The following is a 26,100-nucleotide window of genomic DNA, read 5'->3' as shown; positions in this document are numbered from 1 at the left end:
ACCCCAACCCCTTGTCCATGCTAAACACAAAGCAAACACGTTTCTATATATCAGAATGGGTCAGACAAACAACCAAGGGGAGTAAAGGTGAGAACATAATGGTTCAAAATGCTCCCACATCATCCTGGGGTCAGTCAAGTTCAATGAGCCAAACTAAGTGCCAGAGTGTAGTTTCCTTGCAGCTTTGGGGAGAAGCAGAAAGCTAGACAGACAGTTGTCTGTGGCAGCATTCACAGGAGGCAGACCCTCCCCAGTGTCCCACCCAGCACCTGACTCAAGCTACTGGGTCCAGCTAGAGGACTGGATTTGCATTGTCTTGGTAGGGCAGGACCCCAGGCTGCCAAGAAAAGACATTCTAGATTGGAAGCTAAGAACATAATTACTGGAGGCAATTGTAAAGCTTCCAGATGAGGAATAATGAATATAGAAAGAATAAACACAAAAATAAAACAATTACCACTCCAGATAAATATGAAAATAAAATTTCAGCATGGAAAAAGATAATTAAGAATGACTGAAAATAGGCAGAGAAGGACAAATATCATATGTTTGCACGTATAGGAGGATTAGGAGGAAGTTAACGGAGGACCGTGGGGGAGAAGAAGGGGGGAAATGGTGGGAGAGGGGGAGAGAGGCAAACCATGAGAGACTCTTGAATGCTGAGAACAAACTGAGGACTGATGGGGGGAGGGGGGAGATGGGCATGGAGGGGGGCACTTGTGGGGATGAGCACTGGGTGTTATATGGAAACAAACTTGACAATAAACTATTTGTAAAAAAAAAAAAAAAAAAAAAAAAAGAATGACTGAAAATAAAATCAACACAGCAATGAAAGCACTCCAAATCTGAGGAAAACAATAGAGGGATCAAGACAAGTTTGAGAAAAGCATAAGATGAAGGACTTGAGATACAGATTGTCAAACTTGTTAAAAAGCTATAATAATTAAAAGAATTTAATAACTTTGTTGGAAATGATTTTTAAAGGGAGCTGTGATTGAAGAACAAAATAAAGAGCCCAGAAGCGTATGTGCCTGCATTTATAGGAGTTTGGCATAAGAAATGTGTAACAACAGGAATTGGTGGGAAAAAGATGGACCATTCAATTTAAAAAGCCAGGACATTTTGGCTACCCATTTAGGAAAAATAAGGTATCAGTTTCCTATATAAATAAATCAAGTCCCTATACTTGAAAAGTTTAAACTTCAGAAAAAAACATGGGAGTATATAATACAGGGAGAATTTCTCATACAAGGTAGTAAAAATAAAAAAAAAAAACAAAATTTTAAAATAACTGCATTAACATTAAAACTTGTCAACCAAAAACACAATGAAGCAGATTGCATAGATGAGCCAGAGATTAAGAAAAACTTTTGCAAATATTTAACTTCTAAAGAAGTATTAAGAATCTAAAAAATAACCACAACTCATGAAAAAAAGGAAGCAAACAAACAACAGAAAAATAAGAAGCTATAAATAAGGTAATTTGCAGGAGAGGAACAATTATGTTCAATTACCATGAAAAAATACTTCAGTGGTATTCAAGCAAGTCAAATTAAATTAAGAAGAACTTTTCATACCATCAGATTGTCAGATGAATAAATTAGCCCAATATATCAATGGTTGGTGAAATGGAAATTTCTCACATTGTTGGTCGGATATAAACAGATACAACCATCTTGGATGTCACTTGAACAATACTCACTACAGTTAGAATCTACTCATTCGATCTAGAAAGTTCACTACTAGTTTTATAAACATAAACTCTAGCTTAGAAAATCTCTTTCCTGTATCCACATGGAGGTAGGTACAAAGATGTTGGGGAAAGAGCCCTAACAGCCCTCAGAGGAAAAATGGACAGATGAATTGTAATAAATTCATAAAAAGAAATGCCATATCCATTTAAAATGAATTAAAAGTAGGTCTACATGTATCAATATGAACACATTTGAAATACATGAGTAAGATGGAAAATTAAGGTAAATAGGCATTTTTTGTATGAGTAAAAAAACAAGTTGAAAAGTGAACAGTAAACCTTATTTAATTTTAAAACCATATGTTGTTTATTAATTTATTAGTGTCTACATTTAGTAAAATCACAAAAACATGGATAGAAAGGACACAAACCACATTCTAGACAATGGTTGACTTTGGGGATTGACCAAGAAGAAAGAAATGAAGGAATATACATGGAATGTTTTATTTACCTAAAAAGTTCAAGCAAATGTGGCAAGTTGTCAAAATTTTAAAAATGGGATGAAGTGTACGAGTGTGTTATATTATTTTTCATATGTTCTTAACATTTTGTTTAATGATTGGAATACTACTCAACAATGGAAAAGAATGAAATCTTGCCATTTGCAACAATGTGGATGGATCTAGAAGGCATTATGGTATGGGAATTAAGTCAGTCAGAGAAAGACAGATATCATATGATTTCCCTCATATATGAATTTGAGAAACTCAATAGATGAACATAAGGAAAAGGAAGGATAAATAAGATAAAAACAGAGAAGGTGTTTGGGGCTCCTGGGTGGCTCAGTTGATTAAGCAACCAACTCTTGGTTGCAGCTCCTACCATGATCTCATGGCTTGGTGGGTTCGAGCCCCGCATGGGATTCTGTGCTGGCAGTGTAGAGACTACTTGGAATTCTCTTTCTCTCTGTCTCTGCCCCTCCCCTACTTATGCTGTCTCTGTCTCTCTCAAAATAAATAAATAAACCTAAAAAAAAAAAAAAAAACCTGGGAGGGAGGCAAACCATAAGAGACTGTTAAATACAGACAACAAGAGCACCTGGATGGCTCAGTCAGTTAAGCATCTGACTTCAGCTCTGGTCATGATATGGTTTGTGAGTTCGAGCCCTGCATCAGGCTCTGGACAGATCAGAGCCTGGAGTCTGCTTCACATTCTATGTCTTCCTCTCTATCTCTTTTAAAAATAAATAAACATTTAAAAAATTAAATACAAATGGGGTGCTTGGGTGGCTCAGGCGGTTGGGCGTCTGACTTTGGCTTCTTAGGTCATGACCTCTCCGTTCCCGAGTTTGAGCCTGTGTCCGGCTCTGTGCTGACAGCTCAGGGCCTGTAGCCTGTTCCGCATTCTGAGTCTCCCCCTCTTTCTCTCTCTCTCTCTCTCTCCCCTTCATCTGCTTGCGCTCTGTCTCTCTTTCTCTCAAAAATAAATATACATTTTTTAAAAATTAAAAAATTAAATACAGAGAACAAACTGAGGGTTGCTGGAGGGGAGATGGGTAGGCTAAATGGGTGATGGGCATGAAGGAAGGCATTTGCTGGGATGAGCACTGGGTGTCGTATGTAAGAGATGAATCACTGGATTCTACTCCTGAAGCCAAGACTACACCGTATCTTAACCGGCTTAAATTTAAATTAAAAAATGGGGGAAATTTTTTAAGATATATTGCTAGAAAGCTTATAATACTTTTTTTTTTAATGTCAGCAAACAGTAATTCCCTGTCCATATTGATAATTAGTCTGCACTTAATAGCTTCGTCTCTCTCTGGTGAGATGGGAGAATCTCTGTGCAATAGAAAAAGTGGCAACGACCCTAAATGAGCCAGGGAGGCACAATGTACACACAGAGCAGGAGACCATGGAGCAGTGACATTAGACCTCATACTGTGTGACAGAATTTACAACATCTGTATTCTGCACGACTGCCTTTTGTTTGGTTGGATGTGGTTTGTTTGCTGAACTTACCCAGCTATTTTTTTGGAAACATAGGGAGTATATGCTTTTTTGAACAGAAATTTTTTTTTCTTTTCATTTCTTGTGAGGCATTTTTATTTGAAAAAGCCCTCTCAACTCCCCCCCCCACCCTTGTTTCATGTAGTATTTTAAGAATGAATCATGATTTTAAAAATCTTTTTTGTAAGATCAGTCTTAGAATTCTGAGGGTTTTATGGAAAGAGCCTAAGTGTCCATCAACAGATGAATGGATCAAGAAGATGTGGTTTATCTATACCATGGAATACTACATGGCAATGAAAAAGAATGAAATCTGGCCATGTGTAGCAACATGGATGGACCTTGAGGGTGTTATGCTGAGCGAAATAAGTCAGGCAGAGAAGGACAAATATCATATGTTTGCACGTATAGGAGGATTAGGAGGAACTTGACGGAGGAACAAGGGGGAGAAGAAGGGCGGAAATGGTGGGGGAAAGGGAGAGAGGCAAACCATGAGAGACTCTTGAATGCTGACAAAAACTGAGGACTGATGGATGTGGGGGGGAGGGGGGATGGGCATGGAGGAGGGCACTTTGGGGATGAGCACTGAGTGTTATGTAGAAACTAATTTGACAATAAACTATTTGTAAAAAAAATAAATAAATGAATAAAAAAAAGAATTCTGAGGGTTTTTTCTTCTATTTTTCTTCACAATAAACAGAAAAGAAGTGGACATTATTGTGTTGCTCTAATTCAGCTCAAGAACTCGTATACTATAGTGCTTTCCTGTTTCTAGGACAAAATTCTGTTTAAATTCTTACTGGTTATGGTTGCAGAGTTCATTTTGATAAGATACCAGTGATTTCCACTAGACTTGAGAGGAATTGAGAGGAGAAAACAATTCACCTACAGTCTAACTGACTAGACATTGGTCTCCTTTAATTGTGGCTTTATTATTATGTGCCTACACCGATAGTGTAGCGGTGATTGTAATGCATAGTGGTGGTAAATTGTGGGAACAGCTCTATTTTAGGAATAGGGGGCTTGCTAAGAAGGCAGAGAAAGAGACAGAAGAGAAAAAAAAGGATCAACAGGAGACAAGTATGGTAAAGTTAGAGACCACGGGTCAGTCTATAGCTTTCTACCGATAAAATGAAGCAATGTTTCCTTTACCTCAGAGCTGGTTCTGTGAACCGGATATCCAGCATACCCCTTCAGTGACAGCACGGACAGCTTACGAGTTTTCTTCTTCATTAGAAGAAACTGGTCACCAAAAATTACTCACCTGAATGTTAGTTTTTTAAATAGATATGAATAACAGAAAACAATGAAGTGTGTCCATCCATCCTTTGTTACTTCTTAACAAGAATATTCACAGATATTTGATTTTAAAAAATAATTCTGTGTATTTTAAATGCCTGAAGAGTGTTGATGGGAAAGAATACTTTCCTTCCCATGAGTCCAAGCCTGACCCAAGGAAGATTACATAATAGAAAACAGGAATTGGAAGGAGATATTCTTATCGATGGTGGACCCATCAATAGGATGACTATAATTTATCAGCCAAAAGGACACTTTTGAGAATGAAAAGTGTTGCTAATCAGAAAAATACGTGTACAACAGGTGTAAACCAGTACTATCCCAAGAAAACTAAGACAGATTGCCATCCTGCTCATGCAGAGAGAGAGAATTCTGTATTCAACCTTTTCTAGACTTTAAGCTTTCCTTAAGATATGATAAATGAGGCACTTTCCACAAATTCTGGGAAGGCAGCTCTCAGGGACAAGGCAGATATGGTGCCTTAGCCAGCTGCAATTATAATCTTCTGGGGCTCAAATGTAAAAGTATAAAATGTGTACGATTGTTTGGGGGAAGCTCCATAGACAAGATGTAAGTTTGAACCTTACATTGAAGGATGGACAACTTTTCAAGCTATGTTCTAGATTTAGGGATTAAACTTGAGCAGGATGTTATTACCTGGAAGCATGTATCTGGTTTCCAAATTGGAAGCCAGAGTTAAAGAGAAAAAGGGGAAAAGGAAGTAACCCACTGCTTCTCAAACTTTAACTTGTGTATGAATCACCCAGGGAAGCTGAAAATACTGATTCTGATTCAGTGTGTCTGGGGAAGGGCCTGCTTTCTGCATTTCTCACAAGCTCTGGGCTCATGCTGATGCTGCTGGTCCGGACCACACAGGGGCTAGACAGAAACTCAAATAAACAGTCCAACTGTTGGCTCTGGAATGGTAAAGCAAGATTTATTTTCAATGCAGACTATTTTGGTAGCATCTTTATTACCAGATCTTTTATTCAAATGCCAACAAAGGCCAAGCAGATAAGAGAGTAAAGTGAAATGGTGCGGCGATGCTGTGCAGCACTGAAAAGAGCAAGTCTCTCTCTGAAGGACAAGCTCTCCTTTAGTCTGGAGCATTAGTGACATGAAAGAATATGATCCTAATATTACCAAATTCCTTAGTTTCTTCAAGGAAAGCCAGAAATTCAGATTTTATTTTTAATATGAAATTGGTTTATAAATCATGGTTCAAATTAAACACACACACACACACACACACACACACACACACACACACACACACACCACCTTCGCGAGTCAACTAAATTATATTTTGTTAATCTTGGTCATCAGTTTGCAACTGCTTCATCCAAATAGTCAAACTGGATCAAAGGGTCCAAAAGTCTAGAGTATGACTGCAGGCAGGTAGAAGCTTCCACTTAAGGGCATCTGGGGGCTTACTGGTATGACTTCCAGGCTGAATATTATGTATTAAAGTTCAGGAAAAGGCTGCATAATAGAAGTAGGGATCAGAACCCTACTATCAGGAAGATGTGTAAATAAACTCCTTAGAAATAGAGAGCTGTGGGGCACCTGGGTGGCTCAGTCAGTTAAGTGCTTGCCTTTGGCTCAGGTCATGATCTTGGCAGTTTGTGAGTTCGAGCTCCACATCAGGCTCCAGAGCCTGCTTTGGATACTGTGTCGCCTTCTATCTCTCTGCCCCTCCCCTACTTCTATGCCCTCTTTCCTTTCTCTCTCTCTCTCTCTCTCTGAAATAATAAATGAATAAAGTTTAAAAAGACTTTTAAAGAAATAGAGAGCTGATGTCAGGAAGTATTTGAGGTAAGTCTTAGAGTGAAACTGGCCTCGAATGAAAGATGAGGATTTTGGATTATTTTCAATAAAAACTGAAAATCACTGACTTAATTTTAAGTAAGGGCTGGGCCAGTTAAAATGCGAAAGTTATTAGGGAAGCTAATAATTTAATACTTGAAATTTCACTTTTTATTGTGTTTTAAAAAGTCTGCCACTGAGCAGAGTATGATGTCTAGCTGAAGTAGACCCATATGGAGATGAAACAACGGTTATGTTAGCTAGCAGCATCTTTTCTGTTTATTTTCTATTTCAGCAGCCTCTTATAGATTGGTCCTCCAAATAGACTTCATAATGGCTAGTCCTTTAATCTCGCTTTATACAAGGGAATGACAAAATCAAAGTGGATCCTTGGAAGATGATCTGGTTGTAGAACAGCCTTGTCTGCAGAGGAGAAGGTGGGGTGGAGGTCAATGGGCAGATCTGAGAGAGAAAAAGGACAGGGGATGGATAGGTGATCTGGTTGTGGTGGAAGAGCAAGACAGTAAGAGTTTGTTTTTCTTTGAAATCTGGGTTCTTGCAAATATGGTAGAAAACAAAGTCATAAGGAGGAACTTTGGGTTGTTCATGTGTTCTCACCAAGAGAAAACACACGCTTGGTTGTTCTCATGCACCAGCATTTTAAATTAAGCTAGCCTTCACAATCTCTCCAGAGCAAATCAGAAGTTTCAGTCAAGGCTCAGGTTTGTTTTGTTGTTTTATTGTCAAGATTATAGAGGCAGACTTTCTATAAAACTGTCAACATCCAAACACCTTTATTCTTTCTCCTTTAAAAAGATAACACAATGAAGACATAACATAATCTATTTTATTATGGATTTCGTAGACACCCGCTGAAAGTGCAGGGATGCCAGATGACTAAACACCAAGCTTGGAGGATTCAGCCTGACATGGGTGAATCAGAGGGCAGCAGTGCTAGAAATTTTATTGCCCTGGGAAAACCATAAGTACAACACCTCATTAAACTCAGACAGCAGTTTTTGTAAGTTTCTCAAATGCACATCAGAATTTGCAGAGCTTAAGCACTGTGAGAACAAAACAAAGCCGTATAATGGAGGCTAACTTTTGTGGATCATTTAGTACACTCCAGGCAATTTCATTTCAAAATTATTTATATAAGCCAGATATAATAATAGACTTTAACTTTTTTAATTGACATATAATTGATATCCAACATTATATTAGTTTCAGGTATACAACACAATGATTCCACATTTGTGTACATTGTGAAATGATCACCACAGTAAATCTAGTTATCATCTATCACTTTACAATTTTGCACTTTTTAATTTTTTTTCCTATGATAAGAACTTTTAAGATTTACTGTCTTAACATCTTGGAAATTTGAGATACAGTGTCATTGACTGTAGTCACCATACTGTATGCATTATGTCCTCATGACTTTTTATTTTATGACTAGAGTTTTATACCTTATGATCCCCTTCACCCCATTTCGTCTACCTTTCCAAAACCCTCCCTTCTAGCAACCACCAATCTGTTCTCTTTATCTATGAGTCTGGCTTGGTTTGATTTTGTGTGATCATTTGTTTATTAGTTCCACATATAAGTGAGACCATGCGGTATTTGTCTTTCTTTGCGTGACTTGTTTCACTTAGCACAATACTCTTGAGGGCCATCTATGTTGCCACAAATGGCAAGATTTCATTCTTTTTTATGGCTCAGAGGTATTCATACATATGCGGTATTTTTATCCATTCATCCATCAATGAACACTTAGGTTCTTTCCATACCTTGGCTATTGTAAATAATTCTGCAATGAACACAAGGGTGCATATCTCTTTTTGAATTAGTGTTTCATACTCTTCAGGTAAATACCCAGTAATGGAAATACTGGGTCATATGGTAGTTCTATTTTTAATTTTTTGAAGGATCCACACACTGTTTTCCATTGTGGCTGCACCAATTTACATTCCCACTAACAGTGTACAAGGATGCCTTTTTCCTCCACATCCTTGCCAGCACTTATTACTTCTTCTCCTTTTCCTGACAGCCATTTGGACAGGTGTCAGGTGATCTCATTATGGTTTTGATTTTCATTTCCCTGAAGATTAGTGATGCTGAGCATCTTTCATACATCTGCATGTCTTCTTTAGAAAAATGTCTATTCAGATCCTCTGCCTGTTTGTAATTGTTTTCTGTTGTTATTGAGTTTTATGAATTTTTAAATATATTTTGGATATTGACTCCTTACCAGGTATATAAATTGCAAATGTCTTCTCTTATTCGTTAGGTTGATTTTTATTTTGTTGATCGTTTCCTTCTCTATGCAGAAGCTTTATAATTTGATTTAGTCACATTTGTTTATTTTTGCTTTTGTTACTCTTGCCTTTTGAGTCAGATCCAAAAAAAGATATCACCAAGACCACTATCAAGGAGCTTACTGCCTGTGTTTTCTTCTGGTAATTTTGTTTTTCTGTTCTTACATTCAAGTCTTCAATCCATTTTGAGCTACGTTTTATGTATGGCATAAGATAGTGGTCTGGTTTCATTCTTTTGGATGTGGCTGTTTAGTTTTCCAAATACTATTTATTGAAGAGACTGCTCTTTCTCCATTATATACTCTCGGTTTCTTTGTCATAAATTAATTGGTCATATATGTGTGGGTTTATTTGTGAACTCTCTATCCTGTCCTATTGATCTATCAGTCTGTTTTATGGCAAAACTATACTGTTTTGATTACTATAGCTTTGGAATATCATGTAAAATCAGGGAGCATGATGCTTCTGGCTTTATCCTTTTTTCTTAAGATTGCTTGGCTATTCAGATTTTTGTGTTCCATACAAACTTTAGGATTGTTTATTCAAAATCTGTGAAAAATGTCATTGAAATTTTGACAAGAATTTTATTGAATCTGCTTTGGTTAAAATGGACACTTTAACAACATTAATTCTTTCAACTCATGAGCACAGAATATTTTCCATTTATTTGTGTATTCTTCAGTTTCTTTCATCAATGTCTTATAGTTTTTAATATACAGGTCTTTCACTTCCTGGTTAAATTTATTCCCAGATATTTTATTCTTTTTGATACAGTTGTAAATGGTATGGTTTTCTTAATTTCTTTTTCTTAAATTTCATTGTTACTATATAAAAACACAAAAAAATTATATTTGTTTTGTGTCCTGCAATTTTAATTACTCTATCAGCTTCAGTAGGTTTTTTGGTGGAATCTTTAAGATTTTCTCTATGTAATATTATGTCATGTGCAAATAGTGCCAGTTTTACTTCTTCCTTCCAATTTGGATGCCTTTTACTTCTTTATCTTGCCTAATTGTTGTGGCTGGAACTTCCAGTACTATGCTGAATAGAAGTAGTGAGAGAGGGCATCCTTGTCTTGTTCTTGATCTTAAAGGAAAGGCTTTCACCTTTTTACCACTGAGCATATGATAGCTGTGGGCTTGTCACATATGGCTTTTGTTATACTGGGGTACATTCAATCTATACCCACCTTGATCATAAAATGATGTTGAATTTTTTCAAGTGCTTTTTCTCCATCTATTGAGAGGATCATACAAGTTTTATCATTCATTATGTCAGTGTGGTGTATCACCTTGTTAGATTTATGGATATTGAACCATCCTTACTTCCCTGGAATAATTCTTACTTGATCATGATGCATGATCCTTTTAATGTACCATTGAATTCAGTTAGCTAATATTTTGTTGAGGATTTGGTATCTATGTTCTTTAGGGATATTGGCCTGTAATTTTTTTTACGTGTCCTTTTTTGGTTTTGGTACCAAGGTGACTCTGGTCTCATAAAATGAGTTTGGGAGCATTCCCTCCTCTCTAATTTTTGGATGAGTTTGAGAATGAGAAGTAGTAAGTCCTTGAATGTTTGGTAGAATTTGCTGGTGAAGCTCTCCAGTCCTGGGCTTTTATTTGTTGGGAGTTTTTGATTACTGACTCGATCTCCTTACTAGTAATTGGACTTTTCAGATTTTCTATTTCTTCATGATTCTGTCTTAGGAGATTGTATATTTTTAGGAATTTATCTATTTCTTTTCGTGTGTCCAATTTATTTGTATTTAATTTTTCATAGTAGTCTTTTATGATTTTTTGTAATTCTTTGGCATCAGGTGCAACTTATCTGATATCATTTTATTTTTATTTATTTGAGCCCTCTCTCTCTTTTTCTTTAGTAGGTCTACCTAAAGGTTTTTCAGTTTTGTTTATCTTTTCAAAGAATCAGATCTTAGTTCCATCAATCTTTCCTATTGTCTTTTTAGTCTCTATTTTATTTCTTTCCACTCTGATCTTTATTTTTTTTTTTCCTTCTACTAATGCTGGGCTTCATTGTTATTTTCCTAGTTCCTTTAGGTGCAAAGTTAGATTATTTGATTTTTTTTTCTTGTTTCTTCAGGTGGTAGCCTGCCAATGGCTATCTCTACAATTGGCTATCTCTACAATTGTTTTAGACTCATAGTACACAGAATGGTATCCTCCCTGGCCAGCAGAGCCAAGCCCTCAAGGGACATATTCTGTGTTGGTTACACTTTCCTGCTAGTTTTTGCAGGGCTGAGACTGTAGGACACTCAGCCTCCCAGCTCTGGCAAGACTGGGGGGCAGTATAGGTGTGGGCACACCCACCACTGTTAACAAGGTAAGGGAAGGATGCAAAAATAGCACCAACCAGCACCTCTATCCCTGGACAGAGTCTTAACAGGCTTTGCCCTTCTTAGTCTGGGAGAGATTAAGATTAACAAATGACTCTCCTTCATGTATGGTCCCAGCACTTTTCAAATAGCTGATTTTTGTCCTGAGTCTCAGAGTGGGTGAGTTTGTACACGAGCCCATAAAGATTAGAATCTCCATTCCCTACAGCCTCATGGTTCACCTGAACCCAAGCCCCACCGGTTTTCAAAGCCAGAGATTTGGAGGCCTGCTTTCTCTGGTACAGATCCCAAGAGTTGAGGTGCCCAACCTGGACGCAAACCCCTTACTGCTCAGGGAGGAACTCCATATTTGTGAGATACCTCCTAATTGTGGTTCACCGTACCATTCACAGGTCTTTTGGTGAGACCACATCTCTGCCTCTGTGTCTGGATATAGCTCTTTTATCCTTTGTTGTGACAAAAGCTATTAAGGTAGTTTCTAGGTTTATTTTTCTGAACTAATCGTCTCATGTATAGTTTTAGATTTGTTGTGTCTATGGGAGGAGGTGAGTTCAGTTCTGCCATCTTGAACCCCAAAACTCAACCATTTTTTAACAACATCCTTAAAACAGAAACATGAAATTTTATGCCTAGCAAAGAAACAGATTCTATTAAGAACCTCATTTCTGTTGCATCTCTCTGTGTTTCCCCAGCTCAGCTGTCATTCTAAAAAACAAAGCAGGAGCCTCTTAACCTTCAGGTCCATGTTACTTAGAAGCTGATTTAGTCCCATCCATCTCATGTAACTTGGCACTGTCCTTCTTTATCTGAAACAAAATGCAGCAAGACGTTTATTCTAGGTTGATTTACCCCTTTTAGTAGGAGAGGGAAGGCAGGTGTACACCGGTACCGCCCAACAGGCATCAGGGAATGCAAAGTCATATATGTCTTGCCCCAGGGAAACAGCAGGAGCTTGGTTATTTACGCACTCCAGAAGAACTGGAAGGACATTTTAAAGGCAAATGAAAGTGAACACCAGCATCATACACATGGATATGAGCACAGAAAACTGACTATATGCTGTTAACCTGTTTTGAAGGAAATGTGAAGGAAAATTAATGAAGGAAGACTTTTTTGGCTTCGGTTTTTAAAGTATTAAATTTTGGCTCTTAGAATCCCTGAGAAATAATTATTTACTGCCCAACTTAAGGGTTCGGAGATCTCCAGAGTTTCCTCATACTTTTTCCACGACACAGCTCCATTCAGCAAGTGTGGTTGTGATTTGATTAATGATTTCCCAGCCTCATTATTTCACCTTGCGTTTTTCCTTTCTCCTTTCCAGGAAGCAGAATGTGCCTACACCCTCTTTGTCGTTGCCATATTTTGGCTTACAGAAGCTTTGCCTCTGTCAGTAACAGCTTTACTGCCCGGCTTAATGTTTCCGTTGTTTGGGATCATGCCTTCTAAGAATGTAAGTCCTCTTGCAAATGTATATCATAATTAGATTCCTTATTTTGTGCTGAGACTCCCACTGAGAAAAATCATATTGAAAGGAGCAGTAATCCTGTTGCTAAAGCTTCCACAGAAGTCCTGCAAGTTTCCAGTTGTTTCTCCCTAGAAGTCTGCATGTGTGTCTGCATTCAGGTGGACAGAAACAAAACACAGGCTGCAGCTTCTCGGGTCATGTGTGTCAGCTGAAGAAATACGTGTCCCGCCTTCCTGGGCTGACATCTATGGCTGTGTCTCCCTCCCAACAAAAGGGCCAACCCTTTCACCTCCTTTTCACATTTTCTTTTCAACAGAATTGAGTCTCACACAGTGTTAGAAAAGCAATTTTTGTTTTTAATGAAGAAAAAGCCGCCCTGTTTTCTTTTCCAGAAAACCTGCCATTTCAAAAGATAAAGCCAAATTAACTTTCATGTGTATTTCTATTTTGATCTTGCTGAGAGGAGTTTATTCATGCTGAGAGGTGTTTCTTACCTTTATACAATCTAAGGGTACCTGTCTGAAGAAAATGGATTCAGTTTCCCATTAAAAGCATGAAATGCATTGAAATCAGAATGTCTATCTTCATGCAGTCTCCAGCCACGCAGCACACAACTGCCCAAAACACAGCTGAAAGAGTCCTGGGAAAGATGTCAAGTTCACGATGCCAGCCCCTGCAATTTGACACCTTTGGTCTTCTATCTTCTGCCAGGGCTCAATATTGCTAACTTGAAGTTCATCTGTCTTATAATGTGGATGGAGATTTTTCTTTTTAAATTATCCGTGTTATAGACGGGTTTTTTTTTGGGGGGGGGGGTGTCCTGTGGGAGAAGCAATTCCTTTCCTTCTCTCTATGTCATTCTTTCTCATTTCATAGTTCAAGACCTTCTTTTCTTCTTTTTGCATTTCAGATCCATTTTGCTCCTCTTTTCTTACTGCATTTTCCCTTCCCTCATCATCTTGACTCTTGTCTTTCTAAGCACCATTGTTTGGAAGAGAGTGTAGTTAAGGCTGGACTTCATTTCCTCTCATCCCCAGGCTGAAGCTCTTCTGCCGTACAGAATTTAGGATCCATAATTTAAGAACTTTCTCACATGCTCCAACATGCTACAAGGCTCTCAGTAAAGGAACATTTAAAAGAAGGGGCTGGAAAGTTCTCAAAAATTGTGTCAATTTATTAACCAACCCCTGTCTTGCTGGTGTAGGTGGTTGTGCCTCTAAATATAATTAGTTCAACAGTGACGTATTTGTCTTTTATGATTTAATAAGAATAAAACTGACTAGATTGACTTTTTAAAGTAAGTTGAGATAAAGCAAGATGAACTGCAATTGGGGCATTTCTGCAGCAATGAGGCAAAAGGAAGACAGGAGAAGAAGGGTGCCTAGGAAAGCCTGGCTTTGTGGGAACTGCAAAAGAAATATCTTTTCCTTTTACAGGATGTGGAGGCCTGACTGGAGGCAGCAAAATTCTCGGTACTGTCACTAGTTGCGTTAGGCTGCCGATCCCTGTCCTAAGGTCCCTTATCCCCAGAAGTGTCAGCCTCAGACTAATTGAACAGCCATAGAACCTTAGACTTGGAGGCTTGTTCTTCTGGGTCATTTCATCCTGGGCAGGGATTGTCCTTTCAATATCTCTTACAGATGAGATCACTCAGGAAGTGTTTGGAGCTCCTGTATGTGGGCTTAGAATACCCTGCAAAGAAATACATGTTTTCGAACACTTTGAATACTTAATTCACTCAGCTTTATTGAGCTCACATGTGAAACTCTGTGACTTTGTCTCTAGACTTTCCTCTAAATGTCTAAGATTACACATACGTACACAGACAACAACAATGAAAACTTCATCTTTCTTCCACATGACGGTGTTTGGATGTGAGAATAAATACCATTTCCTCTTTAAGTCTTCCCACCTCCAGTCTTTATGGTTTCCACACCTCAACTCCCTTCCTTAACGCCACCACCTCCACCTGTGCCATCACCACCATCTTCTCTCCTCTTCCCGGAACTACCTCTAGTTTGTCAGCGGTACTTACGAATTAGATAGTTAGTGGACGTAATGTCTGTCACACTCACTATATATTAGTTAATATGATCAGTATTTGTACATTGACAAGAGTGAATACATCTAGAAACATTCTGAATGTTGCAAAGCTAAGTGAGTCTATTTCCTTTCTGGTATTTTAGCCTAAATTCATTGCAAATTTTATGTGACTTTTTTTCACCTTAAGCTTAATAGGAACTTGAAAGAAATCAAAGTCCTCAGGACTTTCAGTATAGAAAACTGCTCTTCAGTCTTGTGATCCTCTTTCTAGAAATGGCAACTGAAATTTTACTAGGAAATATCTGACCAAAGGAATGGGGAAAGGGCTAGAGATTTAGTCAGAAGACCTGAGCTTAAACCCTGATATTCACCACTAATTTCTTGTATGATCCTGATCATGTCCCTTAGCAACTCTTTTTTTCTCATAATCCAGCGGTTGTTGTAATAATCAAATCAAATAAAAATGTGAAACACTAATAGATACTAGACATCAATTATTTTTATGGGTTTTAATATCCTCAGTTAAAGGTGTTAAATATCATGCCAGCCCTGCTGAAGCATTTGGAATCTCAACTTTGCCATGGAGAGTAATGGGTCTTTAATACCCTCATCTAAGTTCAGAACCCTACACGTCCTTCTTTTTGGCCACGATAGTTTTAACCGTACTTTGTGTATTTATTAAGCCAATGCTAAATATCTATATCTTACTGAGCACCTTATTGTATTAAATAATATCAACAAATTCTGAATTTCTCTCATATCTACTGAATAAAATCTGAAATGCTAAATATTTAGTGTGCCAAATTAGATATTCTAAAACAAATATCATTGTTATTATTATTGTCATTGAAAAAATTTTACATATAAATTTTACACATATAAATATGAAGATACTCATATGTATATGCAGATGTTATATATTTAGGTCAGTCATGAGATAAGTATTTATGTGCTAGGACTCTGCCAGGTTCTTGGGAATACAGTAATGAATAAATACAGACAAAAGTCCCTGTCTTCCTAGGAGAAAAGAGACAATAAACAATATACCTTAATACACAGGTAAATTACAGTAAGTTAGAAGGTTATTGGTGCTATGGAAAAAAGCAACAGGATAATGAAGATCTAGAGAGGCTTGCAGTTTTAAACAGGATCATCAGAGTAGACTCGATGAGGTGTCAATACCTGAACAAAGACTTACAGGAGATGAGGGAGTTAGGTATGTGGGTGTCTGGGGAACAGCCATCACTAAAGGCCATATACTACCCCCCCCCCAAAGACCTCAAGGCAGGTCTGTATCTGAAGTGTGACTAGAGCAAAAAGAGTGAAGGAGAAAATGCTAGAAGACGGTGTCAGGGAGATAATGTGTAGACGTCGTAGACCATCTAGTGCCAAAGTAGGCCAACATAAGTAACATTTTAATGAAATGAGAATGAGACTCACTAGAGAATTTTAAGTAGAGGAGTGTCATCATCAATTTGACTTTTATTTAAAAGGATAATGTAGACCTGCTGTGCTGAGAAACGAGGCAGAAAGAAGGAAACAGGTAGCAGGTTACTGCAAAAATCCAGTTGAGAGGCCATGGTAATTCAGACCAGGAAAAGTAATAGGGATATTGAATATATTGTTAATGGATTTTTAAGATAAAACCAACAAAATTTCCTGTATGATTTGATAGAGTATATGATAGTAAAAAAAAAAAAAAAAAAAGAATTTGAGGATGCCTCAGAACTTTTTGACCTGGAAGCTGGAAAAATGGAGTTGCCATTCACTGAAATAAGGAAAACCAGGGGCAGAGTAGGCTTGGTGCACCAGAGAAGCTGACCCCAGGACTACAGAGTTGGACATTAAGTATGAAATAAGTGTTTTATATCTGAGTGAGAGGGTTAACCAGGCAGTTAAATACTGCCATTAAATACAAATGAGTCCAGAGATCATGAGGGAGAGCTGAGGTAGAAATGCAGGTTTTGGATCCATAAGCATATACATGACATTGAAAGCCCAGAAGTTGATGAGATTGTTTAGAGAAGGAGTGAAGATCGAAAACAAACAAAGATGAGAAAGAACTGACTAATTAGAGAGCTACAACATTAAGGGATTGATAAGAAGAAAAAGAATTAGTGAAGAAGAATGAGGATAGGTTATTGAGTTAGGAGGAAGACCAGGATAGTGTGGGATCCTGGAATCCAAGTAAAGAAATGTTTTAAGGATGAGGCAGTGATCAAATGTGCTATGCTAATATGTCAATTAATGTGAAAACTGGAAATTGGCCATTGGATTTAGCAACAGAGCATAAATAAATATTTTTAAACAAGAAAATATATATAGTATAATAATATATAAGAATATAATCATACACATTTTAACGGACAAAGCATTTTTCTAAAAAAAATCATTTAATTCACAAACTTGATATGAAGTATTATTGAACTTTTATGGGTAAGTATACTGACTTGTAGGAAGCTTATGAACTGGTACATTTTATAGCTAAGAAAGAACCCAGAGGCTTTGATACCAGAAGTGCCTGTGTTTTGGTGAAATCCCATTTTGAGACAGAAATATGACTACCTTGATCTTAAAAGTAGATTTCAAATTTCATTAGAATTTTATTTTACGTGTTTATTTTGCCTCAAAAAAAGTTATATTTACCAATATCATTTACAAACCAGTAGCATTTTCTCCTATTACCTCCTATACACATGGGCTATCAACAAACACATATGCTCATGACTAATGTGCTGCAAATATACTAACTGTGATGAAACCCAAAGAATTGGTAATACAATGGAAAACAAAAGACTGTGATAATTCCTCCTTAGGTTTATAATTATTTGCATTTAGACAATGGGGTTACAGGCCTTTTTTTTTTGCTTACAAAGTCTATTAATAGACTGGAAAACTATGAGTCTGAGGGTCAAATTCAGCCTGCTACCGAATTTTTAAAATAAATTTTAAAAATTTTATTGGAAACACACAAAAGCCATGGTCACTCATTTACAGTCTCTGGCCACTTTTGTGCTACAAAGACAAGTTGAGTAGTTGCTGTAAAAACAATGAGGCTCACAGAGTCACATTTATTATCTGACCTTGTACAGACAAAGTCTGCCAATTACTGACATAATCTAAAGAGATTACAACAAGAGCGTCTTGTGGTCCTGGACTTCCTTCTGTGTTCAGTCATTTACTAATGATGGCTCACTTCTATATATTTCTTTAAATACATGGTAATTTTTAAAGTAATTCTGCATTTATTTTTTCATTGAATTCTCAGACTGTTGGAATAGTGTAAGTAAGGTTTATTTTCATGAGCAAAACTACAAAAGAGATAAGATCAGAGGAAAACTCAAATGTCTATTTATCTTTCAATAATCAATTTGAGGAGGAGGTACTGTAAGAAGAGATTCCCAATTTTCCTAGAAAAAGGTGGTTATTTACTCTTTGAGCCTCACCTATAGCTTGAAGAAATATTTTTCATGCACCTATGATGATACCTTACTGCAGTCTTTGTTAACTTGTTTTTCTCACCTAATAACCTGTAAGCTTCTTGTGTTTAGGGACTTATTAATTGAATATCTATTGAGTGCCAGTATGTGCCATGCGTGTACTAAATCTGTAAATACAATCATCAGTAAGATACATCTCTGCCTTCAAAATATATCTAGTCTGATAAAGGGGATAATTAAGCAAAAAAAAAAAAAATATATCAACATGTAGGTTAAGACGTTCTCTCACAAAAGGAAACAGCATCCAACCAAGTTTAGGGTAGTCAGGAAAGGCGTCATAGAAGAATTGACATCTGAGTTCATCCATGAAGGAAGATTATGGGTAACCAAAATATTAGAAGAGGATCATTCCAGGTTAAATGACAGGCAAATGTTAAAGCAGTTCCATGATTGGATAGTTTCACATATGGGGAAAAGTTGGCAGAGAGCACCGAAAGACTAAACTGGAAAGATGAAATGGATTAATTGATGAAGTGTCTTATAATACATGTTGAGAAGATTGGATTTGGGTCCTAAAAGACATGGGGTCTACTGAATGAGTATAGGAGGTGCAATGATGGTATTAGATTTACAGTTTAGAAAAGTAATTGTGACAGTGGTAAAGGGTGTATTAGAAAAAGACAGATCAAACAGTAACCATGTAAGAAGGAGTAAGGGGACCCAATTAAAGTAATAATGTTTGAATAGACCAAAGTGGACAATTTAAAATATATGGGGGAACTAGAAATAATAGACTTAGTGACTAAGACACACATATTGGAAATGAAAAAGGAATCACCTGACCCTTTGGTTTCTAACTTGGGCAACTAAGTAGATGGGACTTTCATTCGCCACAAAAAGGAATATGCTGAGTTTTTAGATGTTTGTAGGAAATACAAGTGGAAATGTCCAGTTGAATACACCAGTCTGGAACACAGAAGACTTATCTGTTTGGGGACAAAGATTTTAGTGTCATTAGCATTTCTTCAGCAAGTATGTATTGAATGCCTACTATGTGCCAAACATTATTTTAGTCACATAGAGTTAGAAATTGAATCTGTAAGATTCAATCATCAGGTGTACAAAACAAGAAGACGGGAGACAAAACCTTATAGAGTACCAACATTTAAGAAAAGGATAGAGAGGGCTGGGGCACCTGGGTGGCTTAGTCGGTTGAGCGTCCGACTTTCGCTTGGGTCGTGATCTCACGGTTCGTGGGTTCGAGCCCCGCGTGGGGCTCTGTGCTGACTGCCAGCTCAGAGCCTGGAGCCTGTTTCAGAGTCTGTGTCTCCCTCTCTCTGACCCTCCCCTGCTCACGCTGTCTCTCTCTCCCTCTCTCTCTCTCTCTCTCTCTCTCTCTCTCCTAGAAATAAATAAAAACATTAAAAAAATTAAAAAGAAAAGAAAAGGATAGAGGAAAAATAATTTGAAAGTAGTCCAGGAATAAAAATTCAGAGAGGCGGGGAGGGAAAAAAATGGTCAGTGTGTAAACACTAGTAAACTAATAAATTGAAAGAATACTTATATTGAGAGTAAGGATGAGGGAGTTAAGAGGTTTGAAGTTTAGGATCATAGGGTAGACAATTGGGATTTAGGAGCTCAGAGACTGTAGCTTATATATGGATTCCTTTCCTCCCTCTCATTCATCCAATATTGTTTACTGAGCTCCTACTCTGTACCAGAACTGTACTAGGTGCCAAATATGCAATGTCTAGCAAAACAGATTCCTAGTTCTCTTAGAATACATAGTGTAAAACAGAAAACATGAAACAAGCAGGTAAACAAACTATTTACACAATGTGATGTGCTATAAAGGAAGTAGACAGGGCTCTGTAATACAAAAACATAGTAGAATGTGTAGAAAAAGCTGGATATTTAGAATTGAAGAGGTGTGAAGAGGGAAAAACATGTCAGACATTTATTCTTGCATTCCCTGTTCATATAACAGTTTTGGTGCATGGTAAATTCTTATCCAATGTTAGAGTAAGTAATAAATGAAATATTAAAGAAATTGATATAATTATTTTCTATTATGCAATTACTACAAAATGCAAAGAGGTAAATATAAACTTTGAAAACAAAATAAACTAACTTTTCACAAAACATAAAGAAGAGATCCACTTGTCCACTTTTAATTCCAAGGCTAATTTTTACTTTGGCCAAAACCAGGCCAAGCTTAGTGAGTTATATTAAAAATGCAGATACAATTTAAAATAGCAAAATCAGGGCACCTGGGTGTCAGGTGAGTGTCCAGCTTTGGGTAGGTCATGATCTCGTAGTTCATGGGTTCAAGCCCCACATTGGGCTCTGTGCTGACAGCTCAGAGCCTGAACCCTGCTTTAGAGTCTGTGTCTCCCTCTCTTTCTGCCCTTACCCCACTAACACACGCACTTTCTCTCTTCCTCTCTCTCAAGAATAAACATTTAAAAATTTTTAAATAGCATGATTTTTCTATTCCTTTGTGGTTTCATATTAGAAGAGTTAATTTCCAACTCTTCCATTCCTTCTATTGGATATTTTTTAAGGGACATTTCTTCTTTTTTTTTTTTTATTTTTTTTTAATGTTTTATTTATTTCAGAGAGAGAGAGAGAGAGAGAGAGAGAGAGAGACAGCGTGAGCAGGGGAGGATCAGAGAGAGAAGGAGATACAGAATCTGAAACAGGCTCCAGGCTCTGAGCTAGCTGTCAGCACAGAGCCTGATGGGGGGCTCGAACCCACGAACTGTGAGATCATGACCTGAGCTGAAGTTGGACGCTTAATCGACTGAGCCACCCAGTCGCCCCTTCTTCTTCTTCTTCTTTTTTTAAAGTTTATTTATTTATTTTGAGAGAGAGAGAGGGAGTGTAGGAGGGGCAGAGAGAGGGAGAGAAAAAAATCCCAAGCAGGCTCCATACTGTCTGCATAGAGCCTGATGTGGGACTTGATCTCATGTACAGTGAGATCATGACCTGAGCCAAAATCAAGAGTCAGACGATTAACTGACTATGCCTCCCAGGCACCTTGGGGTTATTTTCTCTTATAATCCTCTCCTTTCTGCACAGTCTTGTGATTCAGTTTAACCAAGCAGTTCCTAAAGTCAGGTCTGTTGAATATCAGTCTCATGAGGTATAGCACCCAAAAATTTAAAAGTAAGTTTTCTATGGTTAGATAAGCTGAAAAATATATTGTGTATGGAACCCCACTCTGGGAGTGGCAATGTATATTAAAGGTATGTATAATATGTTTATATATATTGTATACAAAATTTAATGTTTAAATACTAAAAATATAGTATTTAAAGGTTTTGAGGGGATCTATAAGAATGAAAATTCTAGTATTTCAAACTTCCATGGTTTCTAAACTTATTTGACCACAACATCTTTTTGTTGTTGCTGTTGTTTGAGAAAAATATTATGTACCTAACATACTTCAGATCATTCCTTGGTAAATAGGTTTGGCCCAAATTGTCTGTATACTCTACTAATCTCTCAATGGTGTTAGCTAAAAATGGCTTAAAATGGTGGCTCCTATTGAAGGGAATGTCTTTTACAGCAAATAATTTTGAAGGTAAAACCATTCAAAGTACTGAGGAGTGACACTGAAGTTATGGCATAATGGATGATATTGAAGACACTGGCAAGTTGGAGACTCATCTTGGACTTTCCCAAATCACAGTCATTGCCATCCTACCAAAGCAGCATACATCGATTAACCCCAGCTTAGAGAAGGAAAAATTAAGACATTGAAGGCAGTTGCCTAATGCTACACAGTTATTTAAAAACCCAATATGGGGCATCTATGTGGCTCAGTCTGCTAAGCATTCAACTCTTGATATTGGTTCAGGTAATGATCTTGTGGTCATGAGATAGAGCCACAGCTGGAGCCCCTCATCAGGCTCCATGCTAAGTATGAAGCCTGATTGGGATTCTCTCTTTCCCCTCTCTCTGCTCCTCCCCTACTCATTCTCCTTCCTCCCCCCTCAAAATAAATAAACATTAAAAATAAATAAATAAAAATAAATAAAAAACCAGTATCTTGGGTACCTTCTTTTTTTTTTGTACATATTTATCCTTAACACTACTAGTTCTGGGTAAGAATATAGAACTTAACTTCAAATTTATATTCTAATGCATCTACATTTTTCTTAACAAAATAGAAAGATTAAGTAGTTTGAAGGTCAAAGTTAAGAGCAGCAAAATAATGCTTTCTTGGGCAATCTTAATTTCCCCCCACCAACATAAATGATCATGGGTTTAACTCTAATTTCAGGTGGCATCTGCTTATTTCAAAGATTTTCATCTACTGCTAATTGGAGTCATCTGTTTAGCAACATCAATAGAAAAATGGAATTTGCACAAAAGGATTGCTCTGAGAATGGTGATGACAGTGGGTGTGAACCCAGCATGGTAAGTACCACGTTTACCTGGTTTACCTTCCAAACAGATCATTTTTATGCAGAGCAAATAACTAAGTAAGTAATACACATCCACGCAGTCATTCATATCACAGTATCATTCATTTCTTTCTTCTCCTCTGCAAATATGAAAGGGATGTAAAGTGCACTTGAGTTGTAGGAGGAAACAACAACAACAACTTTCCCTTCACAGCAGGTCTGATTACAGGGAGATTGGAGTCAGTGCACACAACCCTCTCACCTTTCATGCACACTAAGAGGCAAAACTGTGAGAGAAGCCTTGAACCTCAACAGACAAGACTGATGGACTTCAGAGTAAATTTCAGTCCTATCTCATTTTTTGGCTGATTACTCATTCAAGACTTGTTCAAGAGCATCCTTGATCATCAGGGAAGATGTTAAGAACCAAATACAAAGACATTACCCGTAAAATACAAATGTGTACGGAAAAATTCCAAGGTGAACATTTTTCTTTTTAAATGAACTGTTGCAAAGTGAAACAATCAATTAAGAAGTTTCATCTACAGAATGTGAAATCACTCAGTTGACTGATTTCCCCCCACTGAATGCTTTTCCCCACTGAAATGAACACTTTCTTTTTCCATTAAACTAATTGGCTATCGCAGTTTTAATTCTAGCTCCTGTTAAGAACATAGATGTGAGCTAAAAAAATATATTTTCAATGTCATAATCACTTGCATATGAGAACTTGTATGTTTCTCTCTGAAGGCAATTGTATATACACTGTTCCTTATAAAGTTTACTGTGTGGTAAGCAGAACGTTCCCAGGAAGTAGAAGAAAGTAAAGAATCACCACCAAATAAGTTCTAAATTAGAAATTATAATAATATTGATTTTAAAATATACATTTAACATTTGCCCAAGCATTAAGCTTTAAAGCCTTAGGTGATTCTCCCCTTCTCATTTTTCTTTGGAAATAAGAAAATCTTATTGAATTATGTTGCATAATTCATTCTAGAGTGTATCCACATCTGTGTTTACTATTTATGAATCAAATGGTTTTGTTAAATACAGAAAAAAACTCAGATGAGTCAAATTTTGTAAATGTTTGTTACTTAAAAATTTTTATAACATGTATGTATTAAGGTAATTTCACTCTTAAAATAGAATGGTGTTCCGCAGCTCTTGGGATACTACAGATATGTTCTCTTTGCCTTGACCAACTTCCCACTGACCCCAGGGAATGGGGTTGCTGAGCAAACTGCAGAGTGTGGCAAGAGTGTGGTCCATTCTATGTTCATGTGGCTTTGCAATTTAAGACATTTTCACCACCAAAAGATTTATCTCATCACAATCTTCTTTTATAGGGATATTTCATGTCTTGTCAATGCCTTAAGTTAAAGGTATTTCTAGTTTACTTTTATTAAGAATCATTTCTTATTCAAACAGTTACCTAAGAGGGCTATTTTGTTTTACATGTAGCAATGATTCACCTGATCTGAAGTTAAAACTTATAGCGTGGAATTTTTCTTGTGGACTTACTTTTCAGAGGAGTCATAGAATTTCATAAGTGTCTTTATATGGAAAGATGTGCTTCTGAATGATTTTCTGGGATCTCCTACTCAAAGGGAGATCATATTTTTCTCCCAAGTGTGATTTTAAAAGCTTATAGTTAGGTTTCAAATCCTACAGTTTTAGGTGTGTTATTTTTAAGGGAGAAGAACTACTCTAAATATAAGAGAAGACAAAATAATATATCCAGTTCTTGATCACAAGCAGGAATGTTAAATTTAGGAAAGCATAAATAATAGAATCTATAGAAAATTCTGAAACCTCATTATAGTTAGTAATTTTAACCATTTCTTTTATCTATCATATATTGTCCTAGAGTAGTCAATAACAAAAAGCAGATTTAAAACTATTAACGCTCTCCTTGCCCTGTGCCTCATTGGCACACAGACAAATAAACGGAGATATGATTAAAAGATAAGAGAAAGAATAAGGGATCCTAAACTCAAAAATTGATTACATTTCTTCTTACTGGTATTTGAAGGTAAGCATCATCTGCAAAGGGCATTCAAATATTGGTATAATATTATAAGCTGTTATACCATCTATTGACTTGCAGTTCGGTTATACATTTAATCATTTTTTTCTGTTTCAAGAGAATATTCTTATGGTTTCCAGGGAGACAAATCTCATAAAAACTCCACTTTTACATGTGCCAGTTTGGTTCCTGTCTGGCTCTGACCATCCTCAGGGTTCACCATCTGAGAGGAACCTTAACTTAAGCTTGTTTTGAAAAAACTCCCAAGTCAAAAATAGCAACCTTTATAGTTGAATAATACAGAGCTAGTTGAGCTGAAGAGCACAGTTCATACTAAAAGCCCTCTCATTTCAGGCTGACATTGGGGTTCATGAGCAGTACCGCCTTTTTATCTATGTGGCTTAGCAACACCTCAACTGCTGCCATGGTGATGCCCATCGTGGAGGCTGTGGCACAGCAGATCATCAGTGCTGAAGCAGAGGTCGAGGCCACTCAGATGACTTATTTCAGTGGATCAACCAACCATGGACTGGAAATTGATGGTACCACATGATGATACAGCTGCAGTGGGGTCTAATCATTTGGGCAATAAACTCCAGAATTCTGGCTTATATTTTATTAACTGTCCACACATGCATGATGTGAATTTAACCTTCCCCTTTCTGTATTTCCCAGTATTTATACAAGGGAATGACATTATCCAAATATTTTACCTTCAGTTAACGATCAAACCTACATTCTCTGGAAGAGGAAGAATGCCCTTTCTATCCTCCAGCCAGTCTGATGGAAATCTCTCTCTCTCTCTCTCTGTCTCTCTCTCTCTCTCTCTTTCTCTCAGCAGACCCCCAGGTCTACTTCCGTACTGAACTGACATTCCTGTATAATATTGGGAATCTTTCATTCCTACATTCTATTTGGAAAGAGTGTTGCATTTGGCTGTGGTTATTTCTGGCTCTGATAAATTTCCCTGATAGAGTGAAAAATGTTGGGACAATATTTGTATTTATAAAATACTTTATTAAGATGAATGTTATGTCAGTAGGTGAATTTATTTTCAGTTTCTAGAAATGCTTCCATCTTTATGCATACAGACACACACCTGCACACACAGAAAACCCTTTAAATTATTTTTCTTCTATTTAATGTTTTGCAGAAAGTGTTAATGGACATGAACCAAACGAGAAGAAAGATAAAACAATACCAGTTCCAGGGTAAAGAATATTGACATTT

The 26,100-nt window shown here is 37.1% G+C and overlaps 1 protein-coding gene across 1 annotated transcript in view; it reads left to right on the top strand.

The window, feature by feature from the left end:
* The window catches only part of SLC13A1 (solute carrier family 13 member 1), a 92,397-nt gene that overhangs the window by 8,771 nt on the left and 57,526 nt on the right, over positions 1 to 26,100 (top strand). The window contains exons 2-5 of the mRNA XM_039239692.1: positions 12,803 to 12,931; positions 22,718 to 22,854; positions 25,225 to 25,412; positions 26,024 to 26,081. Of these exons, the coding sequence (XP_039095623.1) occupies positions 12,803 to 12,931; positions 22,718 to 22,854; positions 25,225 to 25,412; positions 26,024 to 26,081 (512 nt within the window). The remainder of the gene's footprint in view (positions 1 to 12,802; positions 12,932 to 22,717; positions 22,855 to 25,224; positions 25,413 to 26,023; positions 26,082 to 26,100) is intronic.

Source organism: Hyaena hyaena, unplaced genomic scaffold (assembly GCF_003009895.1).
Source record: "Hyaena hyaena isolate Hyena2069 unplaced genomic scaffold, ASM300989v1 scaffold_161, whole genome shotgun sequence".
In the NCBI taxonomy this organism is placed as follows: domain Eukaryota; kingdom Metazoa; phylum Chordata; class Mammalia; order Carnivora; family Hyaenidae; genus Hyaena; species Hyaena hyaena.
Note: the sequence above shows the minus strand (reverse complement) of the source record. Positions and strands in the feature narration are given on the sequence as shown.